A 12,544-nucleotide genomic window follows, 5' to 3' on the forward strand; every position below is an offset into this window, starting at 1 on the left:
TAAAATAGGGGTGAATTCAGGTTAATTGGGACACTTTTTGCCATTGAGTTGACTGGGGAAAGTGTCCCATTTAACTAATGTCTTCATAAATATCCAATTTATGAGCCTTTCAAATAGCGGGGCGCTTCAAATGTCATCTTAAGTCGGTTTTCGTCATGTTTTACTATATTAGTGAGGACATTTTAAAAAAAAAATGTGGCCCTCAGAAATAAAATAGTTCCAAATAAGGCTACTACAGAATTAACTGCTTTGCAGACGCAGCGAGTACAGGAGTTCCTGAACGAATCAGGTTGAGTAAATGATTCAGTGACTCATTTATGAAGACATAAGGCTGCATTCAAAATAGCATACTAGAACACTACTTTTACTATTTCTGCCATATTTTTTGGCCACCCCTGAAATGGGTCATACCATTAACTTTACCTGAGCTGTTGAATTAAATGCGCTCATTCAGGGACATGCTTTTCTTGAATGGACGAAGAGCATAATTTATTTTAAATGCATATACATCGTTCAGTTGAATAATAACATTTGCCTTTTTAGTGCTGTTAACCTGAATGTATGAAGCAAACTGCTAAAAAAATATCCAAAACTTAACAACACTGAAATTGTGTGTGAAAATTGCATTCATTACTGGGTAGTAGAACCACACAGTATCATTATTTCTGTATTATATGCAAATATTCAAATGATCACAGAAGTACCAGGATGAAAGTTTATAGTTCGGATATAAACACTGGTACCTAGCGATCAAAATAGAGAAAAACACCTTTTTTTAAAAGTAACTTAGCGCTTCAAATAATAGTATCGATTACACTGTTACACCACAAGGTGGTGACAAGTGACTGTTAAAAATGTATTTGTCACTGAATCATTCATTCAAGAGATTTGTTCAAAAACGATTATCCAGTAATGAAACAATTTAAGTATTTATGTATATTCATAACCATTTTTAAAATAATAATTCATTCAAATTAACTAAACATTTTTAAGTAGGCTGCAGCGATTAATATTTTGTCAGATGCTCTAGTCAAATTCATGTTATTTTGTTTAGTTGTCTGTTCATAATTATGATCTCTGTTTGAAACAAAAAAATCGTGATTTTGTATAGCTCTGTATATCCACCCCCCCACCCCACCCCAAAAAAATAAAATAAAAATAAAAATAATAATTCCCAGTCTGTCTGCAAACAATGATAAACAGTGAAAAGGACTGTAATATCAGCACTTTTTAGAATGCCACTTGACCATTTGACCGGATCTAACAGCTGTGTAAGATGTCTATTGTATGTTGTATGTAATGCTTATTGTACAAAAGTATCAAAATGTTCTTAAAATCAGATACTGTTTAAATGACCATAATTAGCGGCCCAATATCATCCAAATTATTCACACAACATAACATGACAGAAAATTGGACATTTTAAATGCATAAACAACAGCAGGAGTATGATTCACCAGCCTAACACATGGCACAAACACTGGGCCAAAAATTACATTAGCATTAGCTATTATACCAAGTGACAGGTGAATTTTCACCAAAATACTACAGTCTGATTGGACACACAGCATTTGAAAATACTGTAGACACTATTGTTTTTACATACAATCAATTATAATTACTATAGACTAACACTGTAGCCCACTGAAGACCACTACATCTTTCTAGATGACCTATATATGGCACTAATCAGATGACAGAGTATTAAAGGTGTACAACTGTGAGTGAGTGATGGTGATCCTGTGTGTGTGCGTGTGTGTGTGTGTGCGTGTGTGTGTGTGAGAGAGAGAGACTCTTTTAGGATGTGTATTTCTCTTCAGTGCTTGCATGTTTCTTGTAAACTTGCATTGATAAAAGGAAAAACTCTAAATAACATGTATACATGAACCCACTACCTACAGATGGAAAGTGTGTTTCTATTAGGGCCCATAAATTAGAGCTTTGTTTTTCGGTGCCCAGTGAAACAAAATTACATAAGAGTAGAATTTACTTGAATTTAAATTAGTGCATTTTTAAATTATACATATCAAGTTTAAAATATTTATATGGTGTATATGAACTATGTTTGGACGTAAACACGGAAGCCTGCACTGCGTTCACTACGCCAACTGCATATGACAACAGTTCAAATTGTTAAATAAAGTTGTTATTTTTGTTTTGTTTTTGCACACAAAAAGTATTGTCGTCGCTTCATAACATTTAGGTTGAAACACTGTAGTCACATGGACTATTTTAACAATGTCTTTAGTATCTTTCTGGGCCTTGAAAGGTGCAATAACGTTGCTGCCTATGTGTGGATTATAAACTTTCAGATTTCATCAAAAATATTTTAATTTGTGTTCCGGAGATTAACGAAGGTCTTACGGGTTTGGGACGACATGAGGGTGAGTACTTAATGACAGAAATTTCATTTTTGGGTGAAGTAACCCATTAATAATTAAAAATAATAATTAACCAATATTTAATTCAAACACTTGATTCTACTATACTCACTGGAAATGAGAATTCTTTTCATTTCATTAGATTCTTACAGAATTCATTTTTTGTGTATAACTGTTTGAATAGCCAAGAGTATGAACAATACAACTATCATTTTTAAAATATATTTCTCACTTTTAAATGTCATCAACCTACACACAGACACACACAAGCAGTCACGATCATTCCATGAGTACACAGATGCACTTACTAAATTACTAGGTGACAGATCTTGGCGTGAGACACTTTACGTCAGCCACACTAACTGAATAGGATTTCTGTGGAGCATCCATTGACCATATAGGAACACATCTCTTTGCCTGTTTATAAAATTATTCTATAGACCTGCACATTTAGACATAAATATTACACAGAAACATGACATATTCATGAGAATGAACATGCATTGATATGCATGTGAAGGCACATGCAGTTGGATTACACTTTTCATACACACAGAGAGAGAGAAAGAGAGAGAGAATCTACAGTATAAGCCTCTTAAAGAGGGTGTGTGCAGTGTAAAGCCATGCTCAGTAATACACTGCTCAGAAGGGCACAACTAGGCAGACACGCACTGCTGGAGTTCCAGCCTCAGCACCTCTCTGCTCTGGTCCATTCAGCCTCACACACACAAACACATCCAGCTGGAAGACAAACATCTGCCTAACCTTACAATCACACCAGAAATTATCAGGCTTTCGGTGAGAGACTGCATAACCCTAACCTAACCCTAACCCAGTGTTCCTTAGTTCTTGGTGACAAGTGACAGTTCATCCAAAAATAACAATTATGTCATCATTTACTCACCCTCATGTCATCTCAAACCTGTTTGATTATCTTCTTTCTTTAAAAAAAAAAACCCTTTTGTGTCGTACAGGACTAGGTGAACTATCCTTTTAAAAAGCATAGTTCATAGGTTCATATGAACCTTCTGAGGGATTCAGTTCGGTTATTGCTGACTTTAATGATAAGTATCAAATTTAGTCCAGTATCAACTGGAATATCTGCCTCTTTTTTGTACCTAAAATGTTGGCTATCTGATTGTCTGCTTACAATACTCCAGAAGAGCTTAATTTGTGTTTCTGGGAGGTTTTTTTCCCCCTCAGTAATCCTTGTTCTTAACAGCATTCAGGTCACTCATTATGCCTGTTTGAAATGCGTCCTGGCATGAAAGCATCTTTCCCTGCACATCTGTTTGAATATGGTATTATAAATCAAACTTGTAGGGTCTTCAGGGACCATGGAGCAATTTTTAGTCTCACTGAGCAGCGATTTGTGCATTTTCAAACCTCAAACCACTTTTGCAAGATCATTGTGCTAATAATGTCAAGCTAAAATATGTTAAGCATAAAGGCTAATGCTGTGGCTTATGATGGGCTGTTCCCTTTATATGCTAATGAGGATCTTGTTTTAAAAACAAATTTTGACAGTCATATCATTCTAACCACAAACTGGCACTCACACACTACAGATGTCAATAAAGAGTTCATCTAGAGCCAATGAAATCCATGTGTCTTGAATGTCAATTTAGCTAGACGCACACATAAAATGTACCTCAGGGATTACCCTTTTAGTTTCAGACAGTACTCACCCAAGAGACGTTTTTATTCTTAAGAGTTTTAGGCATTTCTGCAAAGAGGAGAAGGAGAACCGGCGACTGATGCCCTCAAGTTCCAAGTTTACCTCTGAGATCTGTGGCCCATTTGCGCTGGTGTCTGATCCCACTGAATTTAGGCTTTGATATGATACACTGTGGCCATCGGCCACCACCTACATGATGTGTACAGCAACTGACATGACCAGGTCATAACAAAAAACACAAAGTTTGGTCTTCTTGTCTCTATCATTTTCTCGCTCCTCAGCCCCTCTGACTGGCAATGCATTAAAATACTGTATGAATATGCAACGTAACATCTGGATGATGCTCCGCCCCATAGTGCTGGAGGCAGGAACTCATGAGCGGCCAATCCAGCCCACCCAACAGCTGGGAGAGGAGATTTAAAATGATAGAAAGAATAAGGTGGAGCACAGGGCACGTCCTGCCCAGTGTTGTCAGACAGATTGTATGTCTCTCTAAAACAGGATGAGCAATGCATATAATCCTCCGGCACTGTTCAAACACTCTCTGTCCTGCCTCTGGAATAGGTCAAAGCATTGAGTACTGCAAAACAGCACAGTATGCTTTTCATAACCGTCAACTAACACCAGCCTTCTCTCTGTAACTATGATAGACCCATTCTGTATATAAAGAGTTTGATAGAAACAGATGAAATAGATCTGACCAACACTGAAAAATTTTTGGTGAAAATAATATAATGTAATTTAATGGAAAAGTATGAATGGCGCTCTGTGGCGCGGCCGGATTTTTGTACAGCTCTGCGCTTCTAGCACAGGTTGCGACCTCCTTTATGCTTAATCTTATGTATCTTGCAACTAACGTTAATTTTTCTCTTAAAGGGTTAGTTCACCCAAAAATGAAAATTCTGTCATTAATTACTCACCCTCATGTCGTTCCAAACCCGTAAGACCTTCGTTCATCTTCAGAACACAATTTTTTATGAAATCCGAGAGCATCTGACTCCTTCATAGACAGCAATTTAACCACCACTTTCAAGGTCCAGAAAGGTACTAAAGACATTGTTAAAATAGTCCACATGACTGCAGTGGTTCAACCTTAATTTTATGAAAAGGTGAGAATACTTTTGTGCGCAAAAACAAAACAAAAATAACGACTTTATTCAACAATCTCTTCTCTTCCTTGTCAGTCTGCTACGCTGTTTACATAGTAAGCACAGTGCAGCGCTTCCGTGTTTACGTTCGAACGCCGGCTCAATATTGGTCGACGCTGTACATGTGATCAGCACGACGCATGCATGTGATGCTGACGCAGGAGCCGGACAATAATGAGTTCTGACATAGAACATGGAAGCACAGGGAAGAGAAGAGATTGTTGAATAAAGTCATTATTTTTGTTTTGTTTTTGCGCACAAAATGTATTCTCATCGCTTCATAAAATTAAGGTTGAACCCCTGCAGTCACGTAGACTGTTTTAACGTTGTCTTTAGTACCTTTCTGGGCCTTAACAGTGGTAATTAAATTGCTGTCTATGGACGAGTCAGAGAGCTCTCGGATTTCATCAGAAATGTCTTAATATGTGTTCTGAAGATGAACTAAGGTCTTACGGGTGTGGAACGACATGAGAGTGAGTAATTAATGACAGAATTTTCATTTTTGGGTTAACTAACCCTTTACTACTCAACGTTAATATACATGAACAATGTGCCGTACCCCTCTGGCTCCGCGACTGTATTCGTCTTGCTAGGCCGATTGTTTTGTGCATTGCAATTTACTATTTTTTTTTATCGCAGAATTTTTAAGATAATATACAGGTAAAATATAATAACCAAAACTAGCAAGTACAGCTCCAATATTTATACCATATTTAACGAAAATCATGTAGGATTATTAAGTTCCCATCCAAAACGGGCAACTATGGTCAAATATCAACATAACTGAGGCCCAGTAATTTACTTTTGCATGTGTTTCTGAAAGCGTGACAAGATTTGCACAAGCCGCTCCTTTCGCAATGCCTATAATAAAATATACAACCTATCTGATTACTATTGAGAATTTACTACTTTAAAATGCTATATAGAAACATCAAACAGTCACATAATCTAAAAAGACTGAAGAGAAAAAGAGAAAACATTGTCTTGCGCCAAAATTAATTGTAAGGTTTCTTTTTTTTTCATGACCACCCTAGAATTTATCACGTTTTATTGTAGTAATAGTTACCGTGGTAAATTTTGACCATAAAATAAATACACAAACATTTTCAGTATAAGAAAATTAATTGCACGCACTTACTTAATTACAGTTGTTAATATCAACCAACTTCGCATGTGTGGATGATATGTAAACCAACATTTTGCAAATAAATAAATCTAACAAAGAGACCCCGCTAAAACGGTTTACTCTTCAACTCCCAATGTACAAACCAAATCTACAATCTTGCTGTCTGTCAACATTCATTTCCTTAATTCATGTGACACATGATTCTTCACATAAAACAATAAAATACTCAGCGTTCCAAAGGATTATGAAATGCTTGAGCTCATTGCTAAAGTGTCGTGTGTACATTAATCAAACATTTTGGGGGGGCGTCCGTCAACTCTACAGTACAAACTGTTAAAAAAAAAACACTCTCAGAATGAGGAAAGCTGGCTTATCAATCAAAATAGAATGGGTTTGCTCAACCTTTTCATTTAAATAATGTGGTGTATGTGAATGCCAGAAATTGGCATTAACAGAAGCATGTCCTTCATCCGCTGCCATCCTGTCTCCAGTATTCTGGCAGGATATGACAGAGATGGGTTCTCTTCCATTAGCCACTGCCAATAGCCAGATAAACACTTAATATAATTCAAGTTCACTCAAGATCAATATCTGCCAAAGAAAAGAGTTGAACATCGTATTGAAAGAACATTAAAGTAAAAGCCGAACTAGGCTGTGTTTCTAACCCTTCCACTCATGTTAAAGCCATTTTAGTTCACCCAAAAATGAAATTTCTGTCATTAATTACTCACCCTCATGTCGTTCCAAACCAGTAAGACCTTCGGCGTTCTGATATAGAACCTGGAAGTGCTGCACTGTCTGTTGAACCACTATAGTCACATGGACTATTTTAACAATGTTTTTACTACCTTTCTGGGCCTTGAAAGTGGTAATTAAATTGCTGTCTAGGTCAGAGAGCTCTTGGATTTTAATCAAAAATATCTTAATTTGTGTTCCCAAGATGAACAAAGGTCTTACGGGTTTGGAACGACATGAGGGTGAGTACTTAATGACAGAAATTTCATTTTTGGATGAACTAACCCTTTAATACTTCACCTTCTCAAGTTAAGCTGCTAAGTGATAGCATTTCCATTTAATGATTTCTTCATGAAACTATAACTGATTAAGTCAGTTTCTTCCTCACAATATCACACTTACGTGAACCAAGTATAAAAAAAAAAAAAAAAAACAGTTCCCAGAAGGCATAACCTTTGATCAAGTTTGCAAGTGCCATTACTAAGACAGAGAGTCTTTTGTCAAGAGAAGTGGTAAATGTGTCTGCAAGAGATGCATGTAAGCCTGGATGAAATCTAAATTGTGTCTTTTAGACACAAATACTTGCCGTATAATCCATGTTAGGGGATTAGATACACAACAGAAACCAAGAACACATGGCAGGGAACTGGAACAGGCAGCACCTCCCAAGTGCACTTCAGAGGCTTAACATGAAAGTTCAATCCATTCAACACATCAATATATCACACAAAGCTCATACACTGTCCTGCTCTATACTGAAGACAAAAATAGAGTTTGGTAGAAAAACCACCTCATAATCCTTTTAGTCTTGTTTTCTAATAAAAATATCTAAAATCATTTCAGTAAACATTGAAAACGCACTTGCAACCTGTTGTCCGTATAATGTGATGTATGTCAGAGTGAAACAGGACATTCAATGCTAATTGTAATCGCATACTACTACCATACATTTATTGCTGCAGTATACAGTACAGAGTGTGCAAATTTTCTGTATACATACAATATAATACGACAGAGGTTATACAGCATCCCACAATGGAATATACTTCACTTTTAAGTATGATCAGAGTTTCCAAATTTGCACAAAACTGGATTTAAAATACAAAATAACTTTTTTCCTAGGTTGACTCCACTTGCTGATGAGGTCATGTAGCAATAATGAAGCTGCTTGAATCATTTATTATGAATGTTTATCACTTTTAAAAAATAGTAGGACATACAGTTTGTAGTATGTATGTATACAGCACAATATTCAGTAAGTGGTATACTAGCATTCCATTCTGAACATATCCCGAGTTTGCTAAAACAAAGCCTAAATATTTGACTATTTATAACATTTTATTATTATTATTATTAATATCGTCAGTGGCTGTTGCAAATAAAAATGAGAAACTGATCTAATCACAGCAGTAATGATTTGATTAAACTCTGACTCGAAACAAAAACTAGAAATACACATCACTAGAAAACAATGAACAGAACAACTGTATAAACCTGATGAGAGCAGACAACGAACTGAAAGAAACACAGAGCTTAAAGCTGCAGTCCGTAAGTTTTGCCTCTTTGTCGCCATCTCTGTTTGAAACCTGCAACTGCAGTTATTTGCGGAATTATCATCTTTACGTGGGTTAAATCTAACGATCGCTTTAGCTCATATCACATCAAATCGTGCAAATTATTATTATTGCTATACTTTGTTCAAATCAAAATGATACGTTTAATTATTCCAGCTGCTGTGAGAAAAAACTATAAAAGATCCGCCGCCAGCAGCATCCTCACATGATATAGCCTACTAGCTCAAGTACAGGTCTCTGCAGGACAGTAATAATCAGTGGGCGAGGCCATAAACAGAGGGGTGTTTTTGAGAGCGTTACCTGATTTGCCCACGTCAGAGTGTGGGTAGGGTTTAGGGGTGGGGTCGGTTGAAGGGGATCATTTTCATTGCATGATATATAAACACCCACCAGTTTGAAAACACCCACAAATACAGAAACGCCCACTTTTGTTCCGCAGAGACCTCATAGGCCCTGTCCCAAATCCAAATGGCACACTTCATGTGCACTTTCGGTCTTGTGGACTTCCAATGGCAGCTGCGTGCGCATGTCCGTTAAGTCCACGAGACCGTAGGGTGTTCCATTCGTCATTTAAGCTTAAAGAAGGGTGCTCGTGAGCGCCTCCTATGCGCCTTCGATGCGCACTTCTGCTGAGCCCGCAAGACTGTGAGCTACGCAGAGGACTTCTACCCAGCAGTCAAAGCGCCATTATGTCGTGAAAGTGCGGACTCAGAGGAAGACCGTGAGGGTTTAGGGTGCCATTTCGGACAGGGCCATACTTTACTAGCTGGGACTCCTTCTTTATGTAAACAGACGAGACGTAATGACGCAAAGACGAACGGCGGCATGCTCAAATTTCCAGCAGAAACCCACCAGTACCACTCGAATTATAAAACATACAAGCTTACCGTTGTGAATCAGGCTAGGGTAAAGAGATAGTTTTGAACACTGGCTTGTTATGTACTTGCTCAAAAATCGATTTTGGATCATTTTTAACCAAAGAATGTTACGGACTTCAGCTAAATACCAAAACAAACTATGAAATCAATGAAATGAACAACAGGTGCAAAACTGATAATCAAGTCACTGAAAATAAAACCATAGAAACAAACTGAAAACTAAGAAACAGAACTAAAACCCAACCAAAAGAGACATAAACACAGATTACCCGTAACACATATTAATGTTATTAACATTACAATAGGCCGCACGGCCTAAGTGGCGTCAGCACAAGGTTATTATGTTAATTTCATGTTGACTCCACACAAGGTACTCAAGAAATTTTGAGGGTCATTTCTTTAAAAACCAGTGTTGATATCGTACATGTAGTGCTGGAATATATTTTACTTACAAATCACACTAATATCTGGCAGTTAGTTTGACTACTCGTAGCATAAGACACTGATTGTCTTGTGCCGAAAATACCAACAGCACACTTCTGAGGATTTGGAAACATCTGACGCAGCGGTTACAGTAAAAGACGGCGCTTTCGTTTTTATAATTCCTTTTTTTGCACTTTGAGTTCTGCGCCTGACACTGCATACGGTCTGAGGCACGATAAGCCTATTTACTACCTGTTTGCTTTGACAGCTTTGGAGCTCAGTGTGCTTCTGTGTGACTGTGATCCCCTTCCGCCTGCTCTGGGGGATTTAGGTAAGGCATTGATTCATCATGACACACACAGTAGTGACTCACGCGTCTCCATTCTGTTCTTTTACACACACTCTCATTCACTTTCTCTCCATGCGGCAGCTCAGGTGGCAGAAAAAAATTTGGCTTAAAATAACAACAAGGGTATTTTTAGACCTTCTAGTTCCCGCTGAAAATACGTGCTCGTGCGTCAAATGTTATGAATGATGATGACGAACTCAGAGAGATACTGTGGTGGTGGTAGTAGTAGTAGTAGGTGGATGAATCGTGGGATCTTTTCAGTTCTCACCTCTTCACTCAATGCTATTGAGGGAACAGGTTGCCATTTTGAAATCTTAAAAGTCCAGAATGGCAAAAAAAAAGTCAGGACATTACAATGACATGAACTTCACCCCTGTTTTTAGCATTATAAAGCGTAATATACACAAAAACACTAATTGAAAACTTTAAGGAGGCTTAGAATGACAATACAGGCTACCCTTATTTCACACTTTCAAGTTCTACATAAAGTGCATTTTGTGATACTTACTCAAAATTGTATGTTTACAGGTTATATTTTCATGTGCAGCCCTGGTTTTCAACCAAGAGCATCCTGACAATGGAAGATAACATTGAGCATGCTGCAGTTACTCACATAGGTGGACTGTTCTCTCCGCCAGTGTCCCAGACCACAGCAATACATCAAGAGAACATCCAGGGGGGTCCAGATGATGGTGCAGCCAAGAAGAGAGTCTAAATCACTCTTTCTGTGACACACAGCCTCTGGTTCCCTTTCTGTAAGGGACAGCCATCACATCAGTCTGATGAGAGACACAGCAGCAGCAGGTAACTGTCTCCGTTCCACACAGCCTCTGGTCCAGCCCATAGGTTTACAGAGCGGATAAAAAGCGAACATTCCTCCACAAACAGTGATGAATGCAATGCAGTCAGTCAAAGTGAGTGATTCACATCCTCCTGATGCTTGAGACCAACAGGCTCACAGTCTGCTGGCTCCAGGTGTGTGCGATCTGTTTGTTCTGCTCTTCCCCCGTTGAGTTCCTTGCTTTATTTATTTACGCCCTCCCCAGACAACCCCCCCCCCCCCTCCCCTCCCACCGCACCCCTTTTTTTCAAAGACAGACACAGGCTCAGAGTTTAAAATTGATACACGGTGTAAATGTCATTTTCCTGCCTGACTTTCTCTGCGTCAGCTTTTCCCCGCCCACTCCGGCCAATCAGAATCCAGAAGCGAGCCACGTCTGGGTTGCCTTGTCTCCAGTCCACACAGGCAGAGGAGGCTGGAGTCCACCGTCTGCCGTCTCTCCTCCCTGGTCTCTGCTGCTTCTCTACCTCCACGACCCCTCCCGCATCCCTCCCCTGTGGATTCAGGCTCTTTCTGTCTCTTTTTCCATTGATGTCTTCAGGGGTGCTCCTGATTACCTGCGTTACCCCCTCGTGTCCTTTCTGTGGCTGTATTTTGCCATTTTCCCTCGCTCCCTGTTGCTACACTGCGTGCTAGAGCACTTAGTGGAGCTTGTAATGCAGGAGAAACACAGACTGAATTTAAATGCGCTTCCTTCTTCCTCTCAATGAATCTCAGCCGCATTTCTATATCACAGGCTTTATCAGTCAGTCCACTCCTCTTCTTTATCTATATACTGTATCTGAGTGTCTGTCCTTGCTGTCTCCTCTCCCTCTGTTGTCCCCTGCTGAGGAGGTGAGCGAGAGCTCATGCAATTTCATTTGCTGCATCTGTTCAGATGCTGACTGTCAAGTTTAAACGGAATGAATTAAAATTAAGCTCTATTCTGAAATCCGTAGGAGGAACACTGAAGCGAACAGTTCAGTCACACTCAGAGATGGGTTTTTAACATCTCCTTTCGAGAGAATAAATTACGCCTCGTTGGTTATGGGAATAATGCCAAGCTGAGAAAATAGGCTTGAAATAAGCATTAGATTGAGAAAGAAGAATATCATATTCAGAGGTTTCTCCTTGAATACTTATAAATGGGATTTCAAAAAAAAAAAAAAAAAACTGATATCATCATCACACATAAAGTAACATCCTAGTGGTCATAGACTTCCAAAATGTTTGGACGTTTTTAATAAAATTTGTCAAAAAAAAAATGTTTGTACGTTTTAATAAAAAAATTTAGGGAAAAAATAGTGTAAAAACCTGTTAGCTGTAAGTTACCTTTACAATATATGTAGTGAAAAAATACATTTAACAGGACAATTAATGCAGTTTTCAAAAATTCTGTAAAAACTAATTTTGGAAGTAAAATGTATTAATT

General features: G+C 38.3%; 1 protein-coding gene across 1 annotated transcript in view; it reads right to left on the minus strand.

Moving 5' to 3' along the window:
* Positions 1-11,318, minus strand: part of cacnb2b (calcium channel, voltage-dependent, beta 2b) — a 38,498-nt gene extending 27,180 nt beyond the window's left edge. The window contains exon 1 of the mRNA XM_051881752.1: positions 10,906-11,318. Coding sequence (XP_051737712.1) covers positions 10,906-10,953 — 48 coding nt within the window. The 5' untranslated portion in view covers positions 10,954-11,318. The remainder of the gene's footprint in view (positions 1-10,905) is intronic.
* Between the last annotated feature and the right edge of the window lie 1,226 nt (positions 11,319-12,544).

This window comes from Ctenopharyngodon idella, chromosome 2 (assembly GCF_019924925.1).
Source record: "Ctenopharyngodon idella isolate HZGC_01 chromosome 2, HZGC01, whole genome shotgun sequence".
Lineage (NCBI taxonomy): Eukaryota > Metazoa > Chordata > Actinopteri > Cypriniformes > Xenocyprididae > Ctenopharyngodon > Ctenopharyngodon idella.